General features: G+C 38.7%; 3 protein-coding genes across 3 annotated transcripts; all 3 read right to left on the reverse strand.

Annotated features, from left to right (window-relative positions):
* Positions 1 to 440: 440 nt before the first annotated feature.
* LOC128470545 (taste receptor type 1 member 3-like) lies at positions 441 to 6842 on the reverse strand. The gene is made up of 6 exons (XM_053452435.1): positions 6775 to 6842; positions 4860 to 5160; positions 3437 to 4249; positions 2737 to 2931; positions 1781 to 1901; positions 441 to 1354 (listed from the first exon to the last, which is right to left on the reverse strand). Exons 1-6 carry the CDS (start codon positions 6840 to 6842, stop codon positions 441 to 443), a joined length of 2412 nt encoding a protein of 803 aa, XP_053308410.1.
* A 974-nt stretch (positions 6843 to 7816) lies between these two features.
* On the reverse strand, positions 7817 to 13236 carry LOC128470546 (taste receptor type 1 member 3-like). Its single transcript, XM_053452436.1, has 7 exons — positions 13227 to 13236; positions 12923 to 13086; positions 12068 to 12382; positions 10781 to 11548; positions 9703 to 9900; positions 9485 to 9605; positions 7817 to 8850 (listed from the first exon to the last, which is right to left on the reverse strand). The coding sequence occupies exons 1-7, from the start codon at positions 13234 to 13236 to the stop codon at positions 7952 to 7954; spliced, it is 2475 nt and encodes an 824-aa protein (XP_053308411.1). The 3' UTR covers positions 7817 to 7951.
* Positions 13237 to 16070: 2834 nt separating this feature from the next.
* Positions 16071 to 22447, reverse strand: TAS1R2 (taste 1 receptor member 2). Its single transcript, XM_053452437.1, has 6 exons — positions 22260 to 22447; positions 21049 to 21346; positions 19095 to 19853; positions 18620 to 18826; positions 17397 to 17517; positions 16071 to 16999 (listed from the first exon to the last, which is right to left on the reverse strand). The coding sequence occupies exons 1-6, from the start codon at positions 22445 to 22447 to the stop codon at positions 16071 to 16073; spliced, it is 2502 nt and encodes an 833-aa protein (XP_053308412.1).
* Between the last annotated feature and the right edge of the window lie 2507 nt (positions 22448 to 24954).

Raw genomic sequence — 24954 nt, forward strand, 5'->3', positions numbered from 1 at the left:
GACCTGTTGTAGTTAAACGGGAACTAGAAGCTGCAATTTGGCTTTATTATTTGTAAGAATACAAAAAAAATGCATTGTTATCATTCTCTTTATCACAAGACTTCATTATGAAATAAAATTAAGATTAATAATATTCTGAAACCAAAAAACGGATGGTTTTAGAAACTGTGTTTCCCCCCTGATTTCTGGTAAGAGTGACTAGTACAGCCGTATCTCAAAAGCAGAATTACATATCTTTAAAAAAAAGTTAAATTAAATAATATTAAAGAAAGTATAAGGTGTGACACATACCGGATGGAGCGGAGAACAGACCAGTTATCAATGAGTCACGCTAAGCTCTAAGCAACAGCAATAATCCACTGGTCTGTTTCTATATACAATATATCTGTTTAATTAATGGTTTAATTAATGGTCAAAAATGGGAAAAGAATATGTCTCTACTACATCTCCTTTTCCGATTGGTCGCCTTCGTCGCAGATCCCGAAATACTCATTGCAGTTCAGTTCCTTTTTGAAGATGACAATGTAGCATTTAGGGAAGAAAAGAGTTGCCAGAATTCCTAAACAGCTGCTTAGAATAAAAATGATTTGGATAAGAGATTTATAGGCAGCGGCTGTGCTTACGTATGTAGGTATGAAGATAATCCATGCCAGAATCAAAGCCAGCATGGCAAATGTGATATCTCTGGCAGAGTTGTATCTGTTTATTGGTGTTTCTGCCATAAATGAGCAGATGAAAGATAATAAGACCAGCAAGCCATTGTAGGCAAACATTAGCCCAAACTGGAGTAAAGGCTCGTATTTGCAGCTGAGGTAGATGTCTAAAGAGTCTACATCCATAGCAGCCACCTTCATCGCAAAAGATTGTGAAGCCTTTATATACATGGCACAAAACAGCACCTGTCCCAGGAAAGAGGATAATATGATTGTCCATCTACCCTGATTAAGGACCCAGTGCAGGTACGTTCTGCTTGGAGGAGAGGGAAACACCAGTTTAATGGATTTCACCAATATTGGTCCTAGGAGGATAGTGAAGCTCATGGACAGGAAAGGTTGCTGCAGGAGACACATCCACTGTGTAGGTTCACCGATATAGAAGAATACAGAAAGACACATACAGATCAGACCAAGCAGGCCAATGATGGACATCAAGTGCCCAGATGCTGAGACCACTGGAGTGTGCAGATGCTTGATTAGCAGGACTATCACCGCGAAAATGAGAAGCATAACAACGACCATTGCTATTAAAATGGCAATAACATAGCTGTCCCCCCATGTAAGGTAGTAGAAGGTTGGAGGCTGGCAAGTTTTGCTTCCAGGTTTAGACCATTCACCAACAGGGCAAGAGGAACATTCTGTGTGAAACAAACTGGTTAGTGGCCATCATTTTCATTAAAATAAAGAATACACCCTCTAATTCATACAATTGAATTTGTATGATCTTCTGTGGTTCAATTTAAACCCACTAGGCTTTAGTGAGAGACTTAAGAAGGTGACCTTCTTATTAAAGGAAGGACAATAGAACATCTTCTAATATCTACTACAGAAGGTACCTTCTAACCAGCTGCCCCATCCCCTGTATTCTGTACAGGTCCATACAATTAAAATGAAATACAATTCAGGTTGGCCATGCTGTGTTTAGAAGCCAGGGTCTAGGACATGTAGCTTTTTATCCCTCCATAATGGTATTAGATATGGGCAAAGTCTCGATAAGTCCCTACAATTGGTTATTAAAGTATTAATTACTTTTGTTAATTTCAGTGACCCTTTCAAAGGCTTACCTGAGGAGTTCACAAAGGTTCCTTCTGGACAGGTCATACAGTCAAAGCAACAGCTATGGAAACCTTTAGTTATCTTGATCTGACCCTGGGCACACTCTCTGGAGCAGGTTGACCGTGGGATCTATAAATGGAAACATTTATATTCTAAATAAAGATTTCAAAGAAGAAAAATGTGACAGAAATATGTGTATATATTTAATCTGATAAACAGATGATCCCATAGATTTTTATTCTATGCTTAAGGTACCAAAGGCTCAAAACATGAATTAAATTAGTTGGCATTCTGGTTGCATTTCATTAAGATATTCTCAAAACTTCTCAAAACTTGGTCTAAAAATATGTCAGAATCGGAAAACTCAGAAAATTATTTTTTAATTCGATTTCACTTTGTCAGCAGCCCAGTTTATATGCATTTTTCTAAACATGCGTACTGAAAGAACCGGCTAGGAATTAACTTTATGCTAGGAGATATAGTCATGGCTTTCTGAAGCTTAGTGTCTTCCGAGATCCCGCTTTCTCTGTGTGGATCGAATACGATGTGTCACCTGTGACTCAAGACTCTACCTGAGTTTCAGAATCAATCCATACCTTTCCAAAATACTACTACTGACAGCATAGTACCATCTAGTGGGGATCATGAAAATGTGACTAAATACTATTATTAAATAATCGCTCTGTCGGCTTTCCTCAATACTAGATTTTGCAGTTTAAAAATATAATTATGATTGCAGATAATATGTATGTATGAATATGTATATATATAGAGAGAGAGAGAGAGAGAGATAGAGAGGCAGAGACAGAGAGAGTGAGAGAGAGGCAGAGACAGAGAGAGAGAGAGTGAGGGAGAGAGGCAGTTTTTTTATACTCAACCTTATTATATTATCCATATTATACAAAATAATTGATGATTTAATATCCATGAATGGAAAAAAAGTAGCAAACCTTTTTTTCATTACCTTGGTGGTATACCAGTCAATCATCAGTCTCCTTAGGGTCAGTTTCTTCTGGAAATCTCCCACCGTGACAAACATCCTTTTACCATAATTTCTCCAGGTCACGATGTCATAACCAATGTTTAGATTTCCATTGGAGTCGAAGTTAAAGGTATCGTCGTTCAGCCTGAAGCTCTGACTCTTTATTTCATCCAGAAGCTAAAACAGCACAAGCCGGGTACATAGTGAATACCGTTACTGATCTGTGGTCATCACATTATTCACAGTTCTACAGAGAGAAATTACTGTGCCAAGTAAATCTATTCATTTGCATTATGTTCTTGAATATGTATATATGGACCTTGGCACTTTAAGGCCAGTGGCCACCAAATAACATACCTGCGGCCACTGGCCGGTCATGCTTTTCTGCAAGTTACATTTTTATTCTCACATGACAGATGCCTTCTGCTGCTGCACCAAACATTTTCCCAGTTGGCCAGTCCAGGTCTGGTTACGGGGCTTTCAAGACATCTCCCCATATTGACTACTTAACATGTGGGGACAGAAGACGCTTACTCCTGTTGGCCTTTCATAAAGAATGTTTGTAAACTCTCTTGCAAACATTCATTTCATGGAAGAGACCCCTCTGTCTATTGAGTACCTGAGTGAGGTAGGAGGAGCCAATATTAGCCCCAGGCTTCAGTAAAAGATAGAACATACTTACTTGCCAAGGAAGTAGGTTGGATGCATCATCAGAGCAATTCATGTCTGGGCCATGTATAAGATGGTGTAGAGCTTGGCCGATACAATATACAGCTAAATACACTCTGTACGCTAGATTTTCACCAATGGGGTCCAATATCTTTGTGATATTCGTTGGAGACAGAAGACCGCACTCCTTACATCGGGTCTGCAAATCCTGGATCTGATAGAAATATTTTTGGACAATGTCTTCACTTGGTGTAGTAGACTTCTGAAGAACGTCCCTCTCCTCCTGAATCAAAGATAATATATTCCGAACATAGTCCTCAAATCCTTGCAACCTTTTACTCCTTACAGCAAAACCAATGATGGTGCCGATATCTTGAATACCAGGCAATTGCTGAATGGTTTGGGAAAGAGACCAACTGGGGCTTGCAACCCAAACCATTTTCAATTTAGATTTTATTACGGACGACAGAAAAAGCTGAGTTTCGTATATAGAAGAGATCAGAATGGTCACATTCACGTTACTCTTTTGGATTTCTAGAATAATTTCTTGCAGCGACCCATTGAAGGCAGAATTGTTCGGGTTCTCGGGAATATAACCTTGGTAGGCAATGCAGATACCATTTTGAGAAGCTTGGTTTGCAAATTGTAAAATTCCTTGCTCTCCGTATTTATCACTGCTTCCGACTACCGCTACCCAATTCCACTGAAATTCCTTCAGCAAGCGAGTGATTCCGTGGGCCAGAGTAGTATCACTAGGGACGGTTCGTAAAAAGGATCGGAATTTGGCCTTGTCGCTAAAGTTTTCATCGGAAGCTTCAAAGCTAATCTGAAAAAAAAAAATAGTTGCCATGGAAATGGCAAATACAACAGAGAGACCATTAAGTTATTTTTTATGTTTCTATGTTAATTACCTACCACTTTCTGCTTCTGTGTCACGTGAATAATAAATTCCCATTTTATGTGATTTAAATAATCATTTCTGCAAAGATTTGGGGAATTTAACAGCAATAGCCATAATGGTGAATTCAGCTGTTTAGGTGATTTTAACAAATCGCTTTGTAGTTTAGGGCCAGTGGTGTACTTGGGCTGGGGGCTGCAATAATCTTATCGTTTCTGTCCTCTCTGTTGAGCCCTGACATATGATGTCATATGATGTCATATCTCTACACTGCACCTCTCAAGGACACACGGTGCAGATACCGCATGCTATGAAGGTCGTGTCAGCATTTTACAGGGAGCCTCTATGCCCAATAGAGCAATAGGGCATTGGCCTCTGGTTTTGCTACAGAGGGGCCTCCACCCCCCCAAGCTCTGCACCCTAGGCCATGGCTTAAAAGGGCTCAAAAGGGCTCATCACAAAGATGAACCAGATCTTTGAACTAAAGATATCTTTTTCATATGTTTTCCCATAATTCAGTTCTTCCCATTGTTCATACCTGGGGTAGATGGAAGAAGCTTAAGAGCTTTCCAGTAGGGTTGACCAGTTCCGAGGTTGACGGGCCAATGACAGCTGTTACCCTTGTCTTGTAACTGGTGTAGTTGCAAAGGACATGAAGCTCAGAGCTGTTCCCTTCGCTCAGAAACTTTACGGCTCCTTGTAGAACCACTTTTGAAGTCCCACAACTATCATATATCTCGTATCCGAGTCTTGTGCGTGGCAGGAGAGCGCTGGAGTTGTTGATTTCTTCTACAGCAAATTTCATAGCAAGGGCACCAGTCAATTCTTGCAGATTGAGCCTGGAGCAAAGGACGCATTTGGAGATCATATAAAATGTGACAAACCTTACATATTTGAGCAAAAAATAAACAACACCTTATGCAAAATGCCCAGATTACGAGCCCCAGGAATGTCCTTGATATAAGGGGAAAACAAAGTAGTCACCCGGCGAAGATGGTAAGAGTTCAATCATTTTAAATCGATGGAATTTGGTGAAATGTTTTATAGAAACAATGATTGTAGAATAAGATGATGAGTCCAATATACTTTCAAGTCCTCAGAGGTCCTTCTTATTTGCTTACATCTGAAGAAGGGACCTCCGAAGTCTTGAATGGTTAAGTAACCCTATATTTTACCCTTTAGAGGTTAATTATCTAAAAAGGTATCAGAAATTTATTTGGATGATTCAAGACAAGGAAAGAGATTAGAGAAGACAAAAGATAATAGAGAAATAAACAGGCAACATTCATTTAACTGTAATAAAAACCTAACTTTCTTTCCTTTTTTTATTCTGCAGTCTGGAGCGTTTTGTATGATTTTGTAGTCTTATTAGCTGTCACAAATAACACAGAATTCCGAAGCAATTCTAATATCTCCATTTTGTTCTAATGTGTTTTGGCGTTGCTTAGAGCAATTCATTTTCCTCTAAACCCGTTAAATGTTAAATCTGATTATATACGATAAAGCACGTTTCAATAGCGTGTAACATATAATCATTACATTCAGAATCTTAGTCGGCGACAGACTAATAAAACGTGACCGTTATAGATCCTTTAAATATTGTTAAAGAGTAAAACTTACCCCGTACACACAATGTTATCGTTTCTTCGACTCTTGTCTTGAAGATCAGCATGGTTATGAATGGAAAATAACCCACCCAATCTGTAGACCCCTGGCGTGTGAAAGAATGTAGAGTTGGCAGCGTCATGGCTACCTGTTAGTGCCCATATTGCATAATAATTGGCAAATAAAACAGCCGTAAATGTAGGAAGGTGAGACATATCCAGTAAGGACGCAAGAGCATCCATTGAATTTTGCCATTGCAAATGGGGAATGGGGACATTGTTTGATTAAAGGGAACATGAAAATCAGTGTGTATTTACACTGGAGGATTTGTGTACGGTGCTTCCCAGCTGTGTAACACTAATTATATGTGCAAAGCATGCGCTCCGCGGTGTGATTAGGCAAAGTCTACTCTCTATAGGGCTCAATAGTCAGATTGAATTTAAGCTTTTGGTGGGGCTCGTTATGATTATTGAATAATTGTTTAAAAGGAAATGTCCCCACAGAAGCCACATCCCAAAAAATATATAAGAGGGGGCTGTTCAAAGACCACCAGGATTTGGCCCATAGCCCTCTCAGTGGTGCAAGAACCATAGGTTGGGAAGCAACGTTAAAAAAAGAAAGCAATACAAAATAATAAACACAAGCTGAATGAACTTGCCAAAATGAATAGAAATCAGGACAATGAGAGATTTCCTATAACGCACATTAGTCACCTTCACACTTTTAAGGGGTACAGTAGTAATATATAACTTAAAGGACACCCAGAGCTGGTTTTCAGCATGGTACTTCTTTTAGGGACAACCTGGCATAGAAGGCAAAAAGGGCAGCTGCCCTGGGCTCAGGATTACCTTAGGACCCAACGCAACTGACCCTTGGGTCTCCTTAAATCGCTGCCAGCTCCAGGGGCGCAGGACATGTCCGCTGGAGGTCTGTGCATTCACAGTATTTATTCTTTCTAGTTCTACACTTCACTTGATGTTGTAGAGCATCAGGATACGACCTTGTATCCCAAACCCGGTTGCAAGGCAGCACACAGACCAACGAAAGAAGAAGTACTCGTGGAAAGGTCTGTGCCAAGGTGTGCATCGCAGAGCAGAAGGTACGACGAGGCTGAGTCACCCGCTAGGAGACGGCGTTCACCTGGGAGCTTGCGCAGGGCAATATTAAAGACCCACTGTCTGCTTCACTTAATCTTGATCATTTTAGTAAAAGTTTTTTATTGGTTGTAACTTACATATTTATCTAACCAAATATATTTATATGTACGAAAATAATTCATATACAAACTCGTTCCGCTGATCTTTCTGGATATAGAATACCCATCTCTTTGTAGAACAGAGCTTTTCCGATATTTCTCATGGAATTTAACCTTTTCGTCGAACAGGATTTTTATTATATTATTATATAAAATATTTAAATCAAACCAATATGTTCATTTGAACAGTTTTTATAATGAGCTCTCTATTTGGAGGGGAACAAGTCCGATATTCTCTTGTAATATGGAAGTTTGTGATATGCCCGGCCACATGCTACTTGACCATAAAAACGTAGTGTGCAGCCGCACATATCCTGCCATCGACTGTGCTTATGTCGTCAGGTCGGCCACTGGCCTTAAAGTGCCAGGACCTCCCTGTCATTGCCTATCTGGCCATGTTCTTGGTTACAATAAGTAAAAAGTCTTGAAACTCAAATACACCCAGAAAAAAATAAAGATTAAATTGTGGATGTGCGCAATATAAATACAATGACACAAATCATTTAATGAGTGTATCCATGCCATACGTGTTATCCCTGGTGTGTCCTGACAAAGATCACCCTATGACAGGATGAATACATTTTAAATACCATGTCTAGCCATTCTGCTGTTATTGAGTTACTATTATGCTGCTATACATTTGGGTTCTTTATTTGGGACTATTAAATAAAATTAAGTGCTCCTAGGTTGGACACAGAGGTTACGTAAAATGTTGGATCCATCTTTGTTTTATTTTTACACAAAAACAAGTAATAATGGTTCAAGAGAAACTAATTATTATATATTTTAAAATATTCTTCAGTTCCCATTTCCGGTTTTACCAGAAGAATGTAACATTTTGGAAAGAAATAACCCAGCATTATGCCAAAGGAGCTGACAAGTGTGACTATCATCTGCAACAAGGGTTGATTGCCGTCGGTAAGTTCTGCGTAGCACGGGACAAAGACAATCCATATAAGCAGGTATGCCAGCATGGAAAATGTAATGTCTCTTGCCAAATTGTATTGCCCAGGCGGTGCTTGAGCTACGCAGTTCAACATGAAAGACATGAGCGCAAGAATCCCATTGTATCCAAACATCAAGGAAAAGCTAAGAACGTTAGATATCTCACACTTGAGATACTTAGAAAGGAAGGTGACCTGTTCATCTGGAGTCAGGTGTTGGTTGCTCTGGATATGCCACATGCAAAATAAGCACTGAAGGAGAATGCTAAAGATGACAGATGCCCATGTACCTTGCGTTTTAAGAAATTGAATATACTTTGATGGTACGCCTTTAAAGTCCGTGACCAACATCACTTGAAGGGCCTTTACGGAAAAAGTAGAGAGGCAACAGGTAAAACCTATCGAAAGTAATGGCTGTTGGCATTGGCACATCGTAAGAGTGGGTTTTCCAATGAAAAAGAACATGCTGGTACCAACTGCCAGCAAAGAGACGAGGGCAAACAAACTCATGTTGCCCCCGGACGCCTGTACAATGGCAGTGTTTCTGTTCTTTACAAAGAGAATGAGAGTTCCAAGGACAAGGAAGAGGAGAATGCAAGTTAGCAAAAGAAGGACTATGACTGAGATATCGGTCCATTTCAGGTATAAGTAAGTTGGGTCACTGCAGTCCGTGCTTCTTGTGTTAGACCATTGACCTGATGGGCAAGGATAACATTCATAGTCATCTGTAAGAGAGTAGAGAGAGAAATGTTTAGATCCATCTCATGTGATCATTAAATGTATGAACAACAAAGTAGATTTCTCAGACCAAATTGTTTGACAAGATGTCCTTGGTGGTTTCAAGCCGTTTAGTGAAGCTTTGTTAGTTAGAAGTTTTTAATTCTGACCACTTTGAAGTGATGCGCGATATAGAATGTTCATCCCATTGCCTTGAATTCTAAGAAAAAACCTGCTCTTCATACGCAAACCCAAAGAGCCCAATGCCAACAACTCAAACTACAGGACTATAGGTGTCTTAAAAAGAGAACATCCCGTCCATAGATTAAATGTTTCTTAGTAATCTCCCAATAACAGTGTGATATAGAACATCTAATTAGGAAAGTACAACACGGGGTAGTCTAAACTTAATAATGTAGCTACATTTTTCCAATACTTAAACTTGCGTATTGCAAAAATCTTATGGCTTCTATGACTTCCGGTGGGCATGGTAAGTATGTGGGTCATCAGAATAACTCCACGTGAATTTTAACACGTAACTAGGTAATTTTCCAAAGCCAACAATTACACTAATGTTTCATTTTTTTGTGTGTTGCCAATAACTCTTTACAAATGATGTAGAAACAATAATTAACTCCTTACCAGCGGGAGAGTGAAACATTCCTTCTTGGCAGTCGATACAATCAAAGCAACAAGAATGAGTTCCTTTTACCCTCTTAATCTGTCCTGGTAAGCATTCTCCTGAACACTGGGATTCAGGAACCTCAACGAGAAGAGAATAAAACCATTTAATCTATAGCATGGTCTTTCATTTTTGGATGAACATTTTTGGATTTTCATATATCTCAGCTTCTACTCACCTTGTTCGCTTTAGTACCCCAGTCAATGAGTGAAGTGTTAAGGTCCATGACATTGTTGTAGGATCCTATCTTTGTGAACCCAATATCAGTCAGGCTGTGGGTAACAATATCGTATCCGGTATTAGGGTTTCCATTCTTGTCAAAGCCGAAGGTAGTGTTAAATATGGTAAAGTTCACTTTCCTTACTTCTTCCAGTAACTGCCACACAGAGAATTATTGATTGTATTATTCTAAAGCGCAACGTTATTAAGCTGATAAGAGACATGCCTGCCTTGACATCACAAATGCATAAACTTGCATTTATCAGTGTAGAACTCACTCAATTTAAATTATTTTGGTGTCTGGGATTACTGAGATTTTGGAGCTCACTCGAGTCCAGCTACCCGTGTTTGTCACCTCCAATAATTGTGCTGCTTATTTATTTTCTACTTAAAACAAATTGTTTGCTGTCAGCAGATAAAGTTTGTCTTAAATGGCCAAACTAAGATCATTGACGCATAAATGAATTCAACAAAATGCAAGCCCCGGGATAGTTTAGTTAAATGACCAACAAAGGAAGTCAACAAAGAGACATTCTTCTGTTCCAGTTTAAGTCCATAGGTACTACATCTCATGTCGTACCTAACAGAGACAGACGCTATTAAAGTACTCAAATGTCAATGAAAAATCACCTGATTTAATGAGATGCAGAAAACCTAAAATATAAATTAAAAAGTAAAGGAAGAGAGTTTATTTAAAAGGAGAAATACTACCACAACAAGAGGACACACGCATAAACTAGAGGGGCAAAGGTTTAATGGTAACATCAGAAAATATTACTTTACGGAAAGGGTAGTGGGCGCATGGAATAGCCTTCCAGCAGAAGTGGTAGATGTTAATACAGTAAAGTCATTTAAGTAAGCATGGGATAGGCATAAGGCCAAGCTAGATATAGGATAAGGGCAGGTACTAAAGGAAAGTACTCAGAGGTCGGGCAGACTGGATGGGCCTACTGGTTCTTATCTGCCGTCACTTTCTATAAGTACATGACAGACTTTCCTTTTGCTTTAATAAAGACATCCTAGCGATCACAACTTACCTTCCAGGGATAGATGGTAGTATTTTCCTTATTGCACTTAACAGAGTCACAGTTAAGAAGATTGTGCAAAGCGTGTGCCACTGAATATACCGCCGTGTACACGCTCTGCGCGTATAATTCTGTGACGGGGTGTAATATAGCGGGGAGTTTATCAACTTCAAAGTCAATGCCTCGATAATTTGCACTGGATTGTGTGGAAGTAGATTGGAAGGATGACTGATCCGGGTACATTTCTGACACCACCTTCTTTAAATATTGACCAAATCCTGAAACAGTCTGTGCACGTGGAAAGAACCCAATGACGGTACCAACCCGTTCTATACCAGGCAGAGATAAAATGCTCTGCGAGAGGACCCAGGACGCACTCCCTATCCATACTTTGGTCATGTTCCTCATGATCACTTCGTGGAAAAATGCTATAGACTGTGTCAGCGTTGCAAAGACAAGAACCACCTTGACATCGGTCTGTTCAATTTTGTCCAACATGTCTTCTATCGCCATTCTTGTTTCAGTGCCTGAGAGATACAAAGGGATGAGGCCTTCGTAGGCAATACAGATGCCATTTGCCATGGCCGTGGAGGAAAATTGCCGAAGAGCCGTTTCGCCATAGTCATCCTCGCTGGCCACCGCTGCGATCCAATTCCATTTAAAGTAGGAGATTAAGGTCACCATCCCCTCCACTTGCTTTTTGTCACTTGGCACAGTTCGGTAGAAGGACGGATAGATGCTTTTGTCACTGAAGATATCTGCCGAGACAGAATAACTGATCTGAAAATTTGAGATAAGTGTGTATTAGTGTACCATTACATCCACCATTGTACAGCGCTACGGAATTTGATGGCGCTATATAAAACAATAAATAATAATAAATAATAATAAAGGCAATATAAAAATATACAGTAAATGGAAACTCTTCATTGTTTGTTTAATGTCAGTGATGACAATCTTCTAACTCCATCTGTACATATATTTCTAAGCCAGTACCACTATCAACATTTTTTAACCCACGCTTGTATTTGTATTTTATTTGCTCTGCTTTTTTTTATTTAAAATATAATTTACAACTAAGATCGTCTAAATAAGTGTTTGATAGTCTATCTGATGTGTTCCATGCAGTACGTGCAATACAGACAAAAGAATGGATGTATAAAGCAAAAGTAGATGATTAACACGCAGATCCAGATTTCTGAAATACTTGGTAATTGATCACAAACTGTCTAATCTGGAAAAGATTCCTAAATAAATAATAGTCCAGATTCACCCCTGTTTGTTCCACCGGGTACTGACCTGTGGAATGAGTAGGGTGCTTAGCAGTTTCATACACGCCGTGGCAATCTCAGTGGTTGACGGTCCAATCACTGCCATGACCTTGGTTCTGTACTCCGTGAGGTTGCACTGAATTTCTATATTCTCTGTCCCATCTCTAGTGAGAAATCTGAGGACGGGGTGGATGATGACCAAGGAATTTAGGCAGGTGTCGTACATTTCATATCCCAGACTTTCTCCGGGAAGAAGAGTAGTGCTGTTGTTAATTTCCTCTAAAGTAAATCTCATTGCCAAAGCCTGAAGAAAACCTGTGGGATTTAAACTGAAAAGCACCACCTATTAGAAGTAATAAAATAAATTCAAATCAATACTCACTACTATTATTTTATATTAACAAATTAACAGCGCTGCTCCCTGAAGGAACACCACATTGGGTGACAACCATGGCGTTGTGACTATCATAGAGTATTTGCCTTTGGTCTTCAGGAAAGTCCTATATTTTGATCTACCAATACTCAAAACAAAGTCTACTTGGCATTGTTTATTGTTAATTTTTCTAAGGAAGGTAGCATTTTGTTCTTTTTATCACTGATGTATAAAAAACAAGACATTCCATCCTTTAAATATATGGATCATGGGGTTTCCAATTCTCCATGAGAAATATTGACAGCCCTGGAGTATATTTTGAACATAAAGTAAATCTCTTTTCTTGACGGTGTTGACCCAATGATCATTCTAACACCTGGCAGAAAATGATTACTGTGTTGTCTTCCCGTTTGTGTAGTATTTCAGTATGTTGGACATTCACACACACATAATATCTTACCTTTCACATTTTACGGGCTCCGGCTTCCAGTGGCTTCCTAAATCACTCACAGTTGTGTGCACAGGGAATAGACCGCCAATCATAAATTCTCCAGATTTCTTAAATATCTGATATGCTACAGGCTCCTGATTATCAGCCGTCCCCAGAATAAATCCCACTGAGAATCCCAATAATAAAATTGTATTAAGAGTCATCTCTTTTAAGGAGAAATTATCTGCGGATACAATGAGGTTTAGGAGTTTGATAAACGCAGGTTTGAAAAATTGCCCTACTAGGCCGATATCTTGAAGACAACGCGTTATTGGAGATTCTGAAGACAAAGAGCTAGCGCTACCAAGACAAAAACATCATTACTCTGAAGCATTTCGGTCACAGGCCTTAAAATTTGATTACGTGAAAGCCTAAATCTTTTAAGCTAGCAAGATGGGCAGTCAAATGGTGAGGTTTCCGGGGCCTTCGGTTGTAGGATACCTAAAGCCTTACAGATAATGACGCTGCAAAGTATCTACTGTTTCATAACCAAGGATGGTCCAAAGAGGGAACTTGCCTTATAACCTCTGGGATATACATTAAAAGCACCTCCACGATGTTTGTCCATGAACAACCCTGACATATTATTAAATACATCAAGAACATGACCGGGGCTAAGTATCAGTGTACCATGTAGGATATCTTCCTGCTTTAAATGATCACCTATGTGCTCCATGAATGCCTGGCATTTTTTTACCCTCTACGTGTGTTATTTTGACGTTCTGCCATAGGTCCCTTTTCTATAACTTGAGGTCTGGAGAATGGAATATTAAATTATACTTCACATAACCTTCGCCCCTTCACATCCTTCTCAGAATGGGTTATTTATATGAGTTTCTTTTATTGAGTGGTATATGAGCTTTATAATATGGTGGGAAGGGGGACTTAAACTGAATTTACCGACATAAGCACCCAATCCAAGGGCTAAAATATTTCTTAACCCTTTAATACACTCAGGTGTACGCCTTTTCTATGTAGTAATTCTACATACTCTATACTCACACCGTTCACCATAAACATTAGGATGATGTAAATGAGTACCTGGACTATTAATACAACACGAGTGGACACTAACAGGTGGCTTTCTTTTTTCGTTTCTGGTTTCCGTAAACAAATATCTCAGGAAAGCATAGGATTGGAACTACAAGACGATTGACAGACCCAAGACACTAACATTATGCCTAGAATTGTGCAATCTCAAGCGCAAACTCAGTTACACTATCTACCAGACACTCACAAGGTCATTATCTTAATGTAGATTTTTTTTCATTAAAATAATTGGCTGAGTCTCAAAAATAATCCATTATGGGACCTTCTAGTTTTATATTTAGTTATCTCAACAAAATACAAAATATTACATTTTGCCCCCGGTGGGAGAAAACACTTCCTCGACCCAGGAACTCTTCAGCTATTGCTTTATTCCTGACATAACGGATCTAAAATCATATTTAAAAAAATGACATACCTTTTTGATCTGGTTTTTCATGCAGCTCGAGATGTAAAGTTTTAAATTTCACCGATTCTATTTCTGACCATAAAATATTTCTTGACTCCGACGGATTTTAGATATGCCCAGTGTAAAGAAAAGTGATATCTAAAATTTGTTGGCTTTTTATTTTCTGTGTACTCTTGATTTCAGCAAGCTTTGCAAAGTCAACAGAAAGGCTTACGTTCCATTTTCATAATGCAAAGTCTTTGCTTGTGCTTCCAACCCGCTTTACATATTTTTAGCATAGGCATTTGCATTTCATTTATTTCTATAGTCATAGAAAACCAGGAAAATAGGTTTTTTTTATAAAGACATTTGTGTATAGCGCGCTGGAACAATAAGGCATCGTCAAATATTTATAATAAGACCAGTTCTGGTGTAAGGTATTAAATGTGACCTTAACTTGATAGCAACCAACTGGATGTTCATCCTAGTTGGACCAGTCCATTGTCTGGGATAGCGAAAACACCACTAATAGAATGCGGCTGCAGAATTATTCCTCAAAAATTTTAGATACATTTTAAATTTAATTATATGGTAGTTATTTATTGGATCGTGTATTCTGCCCGTATCATATCTAGTGGCACAGCTTTTATTGTGAATCTCACTTGTTCTTGGGCTCCGCACCAATGGATACACAGCCAGCAACATGATAAAGGACTTTATTGATTAATTGATGTTTATTATTATTAAGCCTCTAAAAAACTTTAAGAGAAAATTGATATGTTATTTAGAGTTCATAGAATCTACATTTTGTGATTGTCATATTGTTAGTTAATACAAGTCTAGAAAAAAAAAGCTATTTAATGCAAATAAGTGGTAAGGACATTAGGTCAAACATCCAACCTTTGTTGCCTTTATCTGGTGAACAACGTGAAACAACTCTTTGAGTTATTGTATGACATTTTATTTTTACTAGAAAAATGTTGGAAAGAAAGAAAGAAAGAATAATGACATATTCATTTTTATTGAAAGAAGAACATTGCATACCTTACACGGCCCAGCAGAACAGTGAAAATATTTAACAAAGGCAATTTAAAATGAAAATAACATTAACACTACAACATACCAAGCAGGAGGAGAAGAGGCTCCTGCTTACAGCCTAAACTACTAATTCAATCATTTATACATATCCTCCCAAAGAAAAACTGCAGGTTTTCAGAAAGTTTGCACCATTCTGATCATTTTAGAAACATATCTTCAAACAGCTGAATGACATCATCATCCGTCCATGAAGAACGAGCCTAACCCCAGTGGTCGTTGGGATGTCAGTCCTTATTTTATTACACATGGTATCTGTCATTAGCGATGTGGAGGTGTAAATCCAATAACAGTCCAAGTAATTGTGTCTTCTTGAAGCCATCATGCAATTAAAAAAAACACCTTTGCATGTAATGCGTTTGGCTGCAGCGCATCTTCATACTATTTGGAGAATGTTATTGGTTAGATTGACTGTAGCAATAATGTTTTTTATTTTTTCATTTTATTACATGAAGACACATTGTTACTTTGTTTCTTATGTTGGAATTACACGGAATGTTTTGAGTTTGAGTTTTTTTGCGGGTGCAGATGAAACTATTGAGGAAATCTTGTGTGAAGGGCAATTCATTCTTACCGAATAACATTTTTTACGACTGTGGATACAGTTTCGCTATTAAAATTAAGAATATTGTACCAATCTATTTGGCGCTTCCAGAGCCTCGTTTGGTATATGACTGGATGGTTGATTGGAAGTATTTTGTGGTGTTGAACTGAGGCTTGCAGTAAATAATATAACATTTTGGAAAGAAATATCCCCCTGTGATTCCCAGAAGACTAACCAAAGCCAGGGCTGCATTAGTCGGAGTAACAAGTTCTCCGACGTCAATGATTTGAGCAGTAAAGAAAGAGATGCAGACCACAAAGTAAATTAGCATGGCAAATGTGATACACTTAGCCTCGTTGTAATTTTTGGGCAGCTCTTTACCCATGTAAGCAAAAGTAAAACACAAAAGACTGAGGAAAGCATTGTAACTGTACTGTATGATATTAAACACTGATCCGAACTGGCTGCAGTCCACCAGGACCTTGTCGGAGCTCAAGTCCTTGATGGACGCTGTAGGAGGGTCAGTGAAAATCCAGACACAAGATATCAGAACCTGAATTCCAGAAAGCACAGCAAGACTAACATACTGGCCATTCTGCTTCACCCAATAATCATATGTGGCTGGTAATTTGGAAGCCATCTTAAAAATACAAACAATCTGAAATGACCGGACAGAAATATAAGAAAAGCAGACGGTGAGGGCGATGCTGTATATAGGATGTCTCATGGTGCACTTTAGGGTACTCGGTTCACCAAGGTAGGCCAAGATACTGAAGTAGGCCAATGTCAGGGCAGGCAACATCAGAAAACACCTTTTACCCCCTGCAGCTTTAACCACTGGGCTTTGTAAATGGACAATAAATGTGACTATCACCACCGCTGTCAGCAGCATTCCCAGGAGAGTCATCACAAATAAAGCTATGGTTAGGTTACTCTCCCACGTAAGGTACACCCGTGTCTTATCAAAGCAGGTGGTGCTTCTCTCCGTAGACCACTGGCCTTTCTTGCAATTTACGCAGGTACCTAAAAGAGAAGAAATTACTATAATATGTTAAACATGTGAGTTACACATTAAACTGATGGGGGGGTCCCAAAACCAATTGAAGTAGTCCCTCTTGCCACATTATAAATGCTTTAATAAAAAGTGTCCTATACAAGTCTGCCCTTATTTTGTATGTAAAAACTATGTAATCAGTCCTTGGTCTTATCTTTGATTCAGGAGCCATATGGCTATAACATGTATGTTTCCATGTTATAGCCATATGGCTCCTGTTACATGTTCCTTACTGTATTAGCCTCTACAACTTCTGCTGGGAGGCTGTTCAATTTATCTACCGCACTCTCAGATCTTTACTGCGTAAATATGCCAATCAATCAATTTTGGGAGGAGAATGAAATCTAAAGCAAAAAAATCACACACCATTTTCATGGAGATAAGTCCCAGCAACACAGCTAACACAGATAAAACAGCATTTAAAGTTCCCTTCCGGTTTCTTTTCTTCCCCTGGGAGGCATTCTGGAGAACATACTGATGACGGCACCTGTGCGATAAAAAAACTATACTGTAACCATAAAATCCACGGAGGAAGAGTACACAAACCATACAAGGAACAGAAGTAGTTTTTTGGACAAATGCATCTTCGTGCCGAATGTTGCCATTTTGCCCATTAGTCTGAAAAACGAACAAATGCAACACTGTACGAAAGAAATGAAAAACGAATGTAAGCGATATGGAAAAACTTTGTTCGGTCGCCACGGCTGCCATTTTAGTAACACTGAAAGGAGGAGAGACTTGCCATGTTGACTGCGCTAAGACTAGGGACATCTTCATTTGTCCAATCAGCTCACTCCTGTCACATCATGCTGAGGGCTTGTCCAATGGCTGTGCTCAAGCCTTCAAGGAAAAAAAATCAGACTAGTAATGAAGAGAGCCTATATAAGAGCAGAGCCGGCAGAGGATCCGTTCATTTCATTGTGACTGCTTTATGTGACACTGCTCTGCTGCATTTGATAATTTTACAGAGTGAGATTCTTCTGTGTGAGACTTGGTGAGCCTCAGCCTGCCATTTCTCGCAGTGCCTAAGACTCTCTAAAGTTTTGACTTGATTAAGATCATTAATTAATTTAATGAATTTAATTAGGATCATTTAAAGAGTCCACTACTATCCTTAACCTTTACCATATAACTGAACGCTAATTTTGACCCTCTTTCTTCCATCCATTGGTCTCAAATTCCCTATTCTTCTATGTGTTTATTTCTTGTTTCCATGGCAACCGGACGTACAAATGGGATTTCCGAAAGCAAAAATGTTGACGAATTTTGCCAAATTCGAAAACACCCCCCCCCCAAAAAACAAACACAAAAATGAACACAAACTTTCTACTGGTGCCCAAGTCTAGTATAAACATGTTACAGAAGAGGATGTTTAAACAACAAAAAAAGGTTTAAAATCCAAAGGTGAATAAATGCCTTGTGGTCAATTTTCAGTGGATCATTTGTATTCTGCTATGCTAGTATCTAATGGTGGTTGATGGTTCTCGCTTTGGTAGTTGCGATGGCTCTTGGCTGCTGTCACCATGATAGGTTGTCTATATGGTGGCTGTTGGCGAATGCTTCACATGTTTTCATCACAGAAAACCTACCATGTTTTTTTCTGTTCCCCATTTGATTTTCTCTGGGTTGATGGTAAGATTTCCTAATTCTGTATATGAACCAATGTTTTCAAATGGAGTTGGTCCCCACCAGTCCCAGAAGACAATATCATAACCAGTGGGAGAGTCACCATATTGATCAAAGTAGATCTGGTTGCCCAACAGGGTAAAGTTGACTTTTCCAAGAGCTTCTGTGACCTAAATGAAGAACATTATGAATTATTTTAGAGACAGTAGCAGAACTGTTTAAATCAGGGCTTACTTATTCTGGATAGATACAATCTATGATACAAATATCAGGAAAGAGATTTCAAACTATGTAGGTTGGCAAAGACATGACAGGGGATGAGTTGAAGGATTCAAATACATGAAGGGATCCAACAAAGTACAAGAAAGATAAATGTTACAAGAATGTTATCTCCAATATCATAAAGCCTTCAGATGGTAGCATTCCAAAAATACCTACTTGCCATGGGTGAACAGTTTTTTTGTTGCAATACATTTCATTACATCCAAGAACGTCGTGCAGTGCGTGGGCAACAGCGTAGACAGCCGCATACACACTAAAGCTCACTCTTTCTCTAGACAGATCAAGGAGGACGCTCTCTGTAGTATTAAGACAACTCTGACAGTTTTGATTGCACGTGCCCTCCACATCTTTAGCTACTGAACTTGCGTTGCTCTGATAATGTGCATCCAAAAGATATTCCTCGATACCTGGAATCTTCACATCCTTAGCGGCTATGCCCAGTACAACCCCTAGTCTATGCATATTTGGTATATTGTAGATGTTTTTGGCCGCAGACCAAGTCTCAGTGGCAATCCATACTTTCCCTGGAGTGTTTAGCTTTACAACTTCTTTAAAAAAATCAAGCAGGATGACATCCAAGGAAAATATTACAATCACGTTGACATTAGCAGCTGTTATGTTGTTGACTGCTTGAAGTATGGCGCTTTTCCACTCTTGTTCCTTGCCTGAAATTGTGGCAGGTATAATCCCCTTGTAAGCAACGCAGATATTTAGATCTGACACTGCCTGGAGTAAGTCATGCATTCCCTTGCTACCATAATCATCAGAACTTCCCAGTACAGCAATCCAAGTCCAGTTGAAAAAGGTAAGGATATCTATGATTGCTTGTTGTTGCATCTTGCTGCTAGGAATTGTCTGGAAGCATGATGGTAGGCTCCGGTCACTAAGCCTTTTGCTTGTGGCAAAGAAATTAACCTGTAAAAAAAAATACTTCTAATGAATTCATATTTCTGATTGTTGTGAAAGTAGGTCGTGGACAAACACTTAAAGATGTGGCAAGATTTACCAAAATAGGATATAATTCTAAAATACTCAATACATATATATGCTTGGATGACATCATATTAAATGAAAAAGGACCAAGGTCCTTGCAACCTTGGTAGCTGGTGGTCTAGTAAGAAGGCAGGGATGTCTGTGCCTCTATTGGGGGCTCAAGGTTTGCTTAGGGGAGTAGATGAAGAAAGAGAAATATTAATATTCTTCTAGTGGGTTGTCACTTACCTCTGGGATAAGCAGTAGCTTAAACAGGTCAGCTGTGGTTTCTGCAGCATCCCAATTTTCTTTTGGGCTTTTTCTTAAGGGGACTGGGTCTAGTCCCTAATTTTTTAGAGGTTTATTGTAATACAATTACAAAAAATACTTTTGTCTCATTTAATTCCCTTTTTGCTGCATCTAAGGTAAGCAGAAAATAAACACAGGAAGCATACTTAAGTATGCTTCCTGCTCATGCTCTGTAGCACTCTTACTGAAGTCAAGGTAGTCTGAGATTTTACCTAAAATCAACGAGAGTAATGGCATACAATTACATATGTGTGCTAATCAAAAAAAATTAACATATCAGGATACCCTAAGAATAATGGGGAGAAGCAAAGCATTGTTCCAAGTCCAGACAATCCAATTTCAATGGAAATGGAACACCAATTGTGGACACTTCAGCTGCTAGGGACTCCAGTTTGCATGAGTGAGATTCGTACGATCCTCCTATTTGTGGAGGTTGGGATGCCTGGCACCTTAAAGTGCTATTAGGTGTAATCAAGGATAATACCAATAGAAAAGCTTGACAAATAAAAAATATGGGTTTCATTAATTATGAATGGGTGTCAATAGCATATTAAGTAATCTAGAAAGAAGAGATATAAATGTACTCAATTCCCTGGCAATCAAAGGCAGTTAAGAAATAACAAAAATACTTAAGAGCCCTGCAAGCTTGAAAGGCGGCTTATTACATTGTTAGAAGAACGCATACTTAAGACGTTGGAAGAATAAGGAAATGAAACCCTTATGAATATATCTTTCTAAGGCAGAATATGCGCAAACAAGTTCTTTGAATATTGTATTAGTAGAAGGTAAAACCTGTATTGTAACATTCTCCTAGTGGGTTGTCACTTACCTGAGGGATAAGCAGTAGATTAAATAGGTCCGCTGTTGTCTCTGCAGCATCGCTGCTATCTGGACCTATCACGGATATAACTTTAGGAGTACTATCAAAATAAGTTTCCTCTGTGTTAAAAACATCACCTCTTGACAGAAAATCAAGAGTCGGGTGGATAATGTTATATATGTAGCAGGTGTCGAAAATCTCATACCCCAAAGTGACATTTGACAGAAGTTCGGTGTTATTGTTGATCTCTTCTAGAGCAAATCTCATGACCAGAGAGTTTCGGTATCCCGCAAGGCTGACGTCAAAACTATAGGGGGATAAAAATACAGGGTCTATTATTAACAGGTATTAGAATATTATGTCCTTCATGTTGAGTAAATATCATTTTACAAGATAACCCTTTGCTTATGAAGCCTTTCTCTGGGGGAGATTTAATTTTCTTTAGGGTATAGGAAGAAGAAACGTATAAGGATCCTAATGACTGAGAGCATCAAGCTGTGATGGGTGTTAAGGTCTGAGTATCTACAAAAGTAAAAATGGGCAGTCTAGGTTGGCCAACTGTTTCTCCCATCAAATTTTGTTTTTATGGCATCTTATTTTGTATATTGCATTCTCCATCTCTGCTTTCAGAACAGGGTCTCACTTTCTTCCATTTCCTCCCAATTTCAAGATGTATAACTTTGTTATTGGCAAATTTAAAGTGCATTTGATAGTTGGACTACCTGAGACCGAATGACATTCATCAGAGCTGTAGCTCAACAGCATTAGGGCTGCTTTAACTATTTCTGGTGGCCTTGCCCCAAATGACCATGTACTACACATTTCCAGTGATCTGTTGAATATGTTATTGATGCGTACATGATATTTTCTCTTTGTATTTATGCATGTAATTCCAGATAGATAGATCGATAGATAGATAGATAGATAGATAGATAGATAGATAGATAGATAGATAGATAGATAGAAAGAAAGAAAGAAAGAAAGAAAGAAAGAAAGAGATAGATGGATAGATAGATACATAGATAGATAGATAGATAGATAGATAGATAGATAGATAGAGATAGATAGATAGATAGATAGATAGATAGATAGATAGATAGACAGATAGATAGATAGAAAGAGATAGATATAGATAGATAGATAGATAGATAGATAGATAGATAGATAGATAGATAGATAGACAGATATTCTTACTAATTTCGATACATGACTTTTCTTACCTTGAACAGATCTCTGCCATTGGGGTACTTTGAGACGTCACATCTGCCCCAGCAGCATGGAAACTGAACAATCCTCCAACTATGTAGTCTCCTCGATAAGCAAATTGAGACACTGTATCCTTGTTTCCACAATTTACCCCAACAATAGATAGTGCTACCAGAAGGGGAAATATCACACGTGTCTTCATTCTTGTTATATTCCACCTGACTTCTTTATCAGAATTAATCCATAAAAGATCAAGGTTTTGTCAGTTGTGCTTTACATAAACCACACATGGCTCTGGACATTTTTTTGTGTTTCCATAATTGTTTTTTTTCCCTACTGATGTGGAGTTAAATCTGTGCAGTGCATTGCCTATGCAAATTATGTTGTATATGGAATCTTTGATTTGCATACAAGCAAGCAATAACAGCAAGCATAGAAAAAATTGAGGATTTTAATATGTGGGTTCATCTTGTAGAATGTTTTTTATGGAATGCTATCAATGGCTTTTGGAAGAATGATTAGAACTGCTACAGATACCTAACAACCACGCCACATTACATGAAATTTTACTTTATCTTATTCTGCACAACAGTCTATACAATGTGGTTGTAATCCACCACTTAGTGTAGGGGGAAATGTATGACCAGCAAAAGAGCTTTCGTTCTTCTCAGATGTCCACCTCTCCGATTCACAGTATTTTTGAAGGTGGTTATAGTATACCTTGTCCTTGCGGCTCATTGAATTTTTACACTGCCGTAATAAATGTAAAAAGTGTATTTCTCCCCAAACCAAAATTAAGTTTGATATTATATGCTTGCTTGGGTCGCAGCCCAGTTAAGGTGAACTCTGTGATTGAATTTCACGGTGATTACATGAATAAATGAAAAAAATAATGGTTGCTTTTTAAAAAAATCAACATGCTTTGAAGATGGGGATACACTGGGAATATGTGGGGCTTTCTGAAATATCTCAGGCTATGGACGAGAGAGAGGGGGTTATATAGTATTATATAGTGATGATGTTACACAATCCCCAAAAACATAAGGCTAGCTCAGCAATGAACACCAAGCCAAAGTCTTAAAATCTATCACACCTCCCTCAGCCAACGGTCTAATTCTACCCACAATAGCCAGCCAGCTATTCTTCTACACTTCTCAAATGCCTGAGAGTATCCAAAGTTCTAAACTAGACAGTGATTAAATCGCTTGACTCACGATAAATCCCTATTCTGGAGAATCATAAAATTTTAGTTCCTCTTACTTATATATCGCCATCAGCACGTGAGTCTAATCTTGTCCACAAGGGCATCTAGAACCAAAATGCACATTTCATCTGCATAAGGTTAACATTAACACTAGGCATACATTTAGTACATTTAGCATTTCATAGGCCTCGTCAGCAAGGTGCAGTTGGTAATCCTGTAGAAGCTACCGTCTAGATCTGAACCCTGCTTTTGTCTGACCTAGCCCACCTTCTTTGTGAGAGTGTCACAGGATGATCCTCAGCTTGATTGAAGGTTATTCCATCATTGTAATCATTGACAGTAATCTCAGCACCCCCAGCCCTTGGAAAGTGGAAAGTTTGCCTCAAGTTTTTGTTCCACTGTCTTTGTAGGTGGAATTGGTTTGATGTGCTTCTGTAATGACACAAGTGAGCTACAATTTGAGGCCCTCTCAGGCAGGGATTTACCAAAGAGTACGGTAGTTAGTACTGTCAATCCTTAGTTGATTTACTCTCACCTATGTATAGTTTCCCCTCAGTCTCCACACGAACACAGATGATCCCAGACATGGATCTCCTTCCTCCTTGTGCCTAGAGAGACACCAACCATAAATTGTGGTCCATGGGGGTTGAAGCCCCTTTCCACCAAACCATGCACATCTGTTGGTGTCATTCTTAATTGTAGTACTACTTTTTTGTGCAGTACATTTTACATCTATATACTATATATATTTAGAGAGAGAGAAATACATTATAAATTACTAATATTAATAATAATAATAATAATTATTATTATTATTATTATAAACATCCACTGTAATCTAGTGTGCTTTAACGAAAGGTTGCACATTGCTGTTCATTCCTAAAAACACTGGCAACAATTGCCCTCTTGTGGGGGAAAGTTGTAGTAACAAGGAAGGGACTATTAAAATTCAGCAGAGAAAAAAGGCAATTTATGTTAGTTAAAAGGGGAAAAATTAGAAATACAGTGGAATTCTGACAAAAACCTTCCAACTGCAACAAGTAACCAAATTATAGCAGATAAGTAGAAGATAGGTCTCTGCTGACCTAGTCTCACACATTTTGGGTATATTTTTGCCTTTTTGGACTTTCTTTGGTTGTCCCCAAAAGTATTGGTGATTCCAGATGTTGACTTTCTAGCTCACTGTTTCCAGAACATCCACAACCGTCTGATTAAAATCAAAAGTTTACATTGAGCACCTATGTTCTGAATACTTTTTTGGTGAGTGCGGTGGGTTTGGACCTTCTCATTAGTTTTTGGCCGGTACCGCCTTATAGGAAGGTAAGTTAAGTCCTAGTGCTCCTTCCAGAAGTCCCCGGGCAAGATCTAATCCTCCTGAGCTGTAATTTTTGTGCCTGTATAATTGTTTCTTTATTTTTATATGAATTTCTGATATTGTGGGCCATTCACTGGTGGTGCTGCAGTGGAGCTGGGTCCATGTAGACTTTTTGGTTGGGAAGATGGGT

Source organism: Spea bombifrons, chromosome 12 (assembly GCF_027358695.1).
Source record: "Spea bombifrons isolate aSpeBom1 chromosome 12, aSpeBom1.2.pri, whole genome shotgun sequence".
Taxonomy (NCBI): domain Eukaryota; kingdom Metazoa; phylum Chordata; class Amphibia; order Anura; family Pelobatidae; genus Spea; species Spea bombifrons.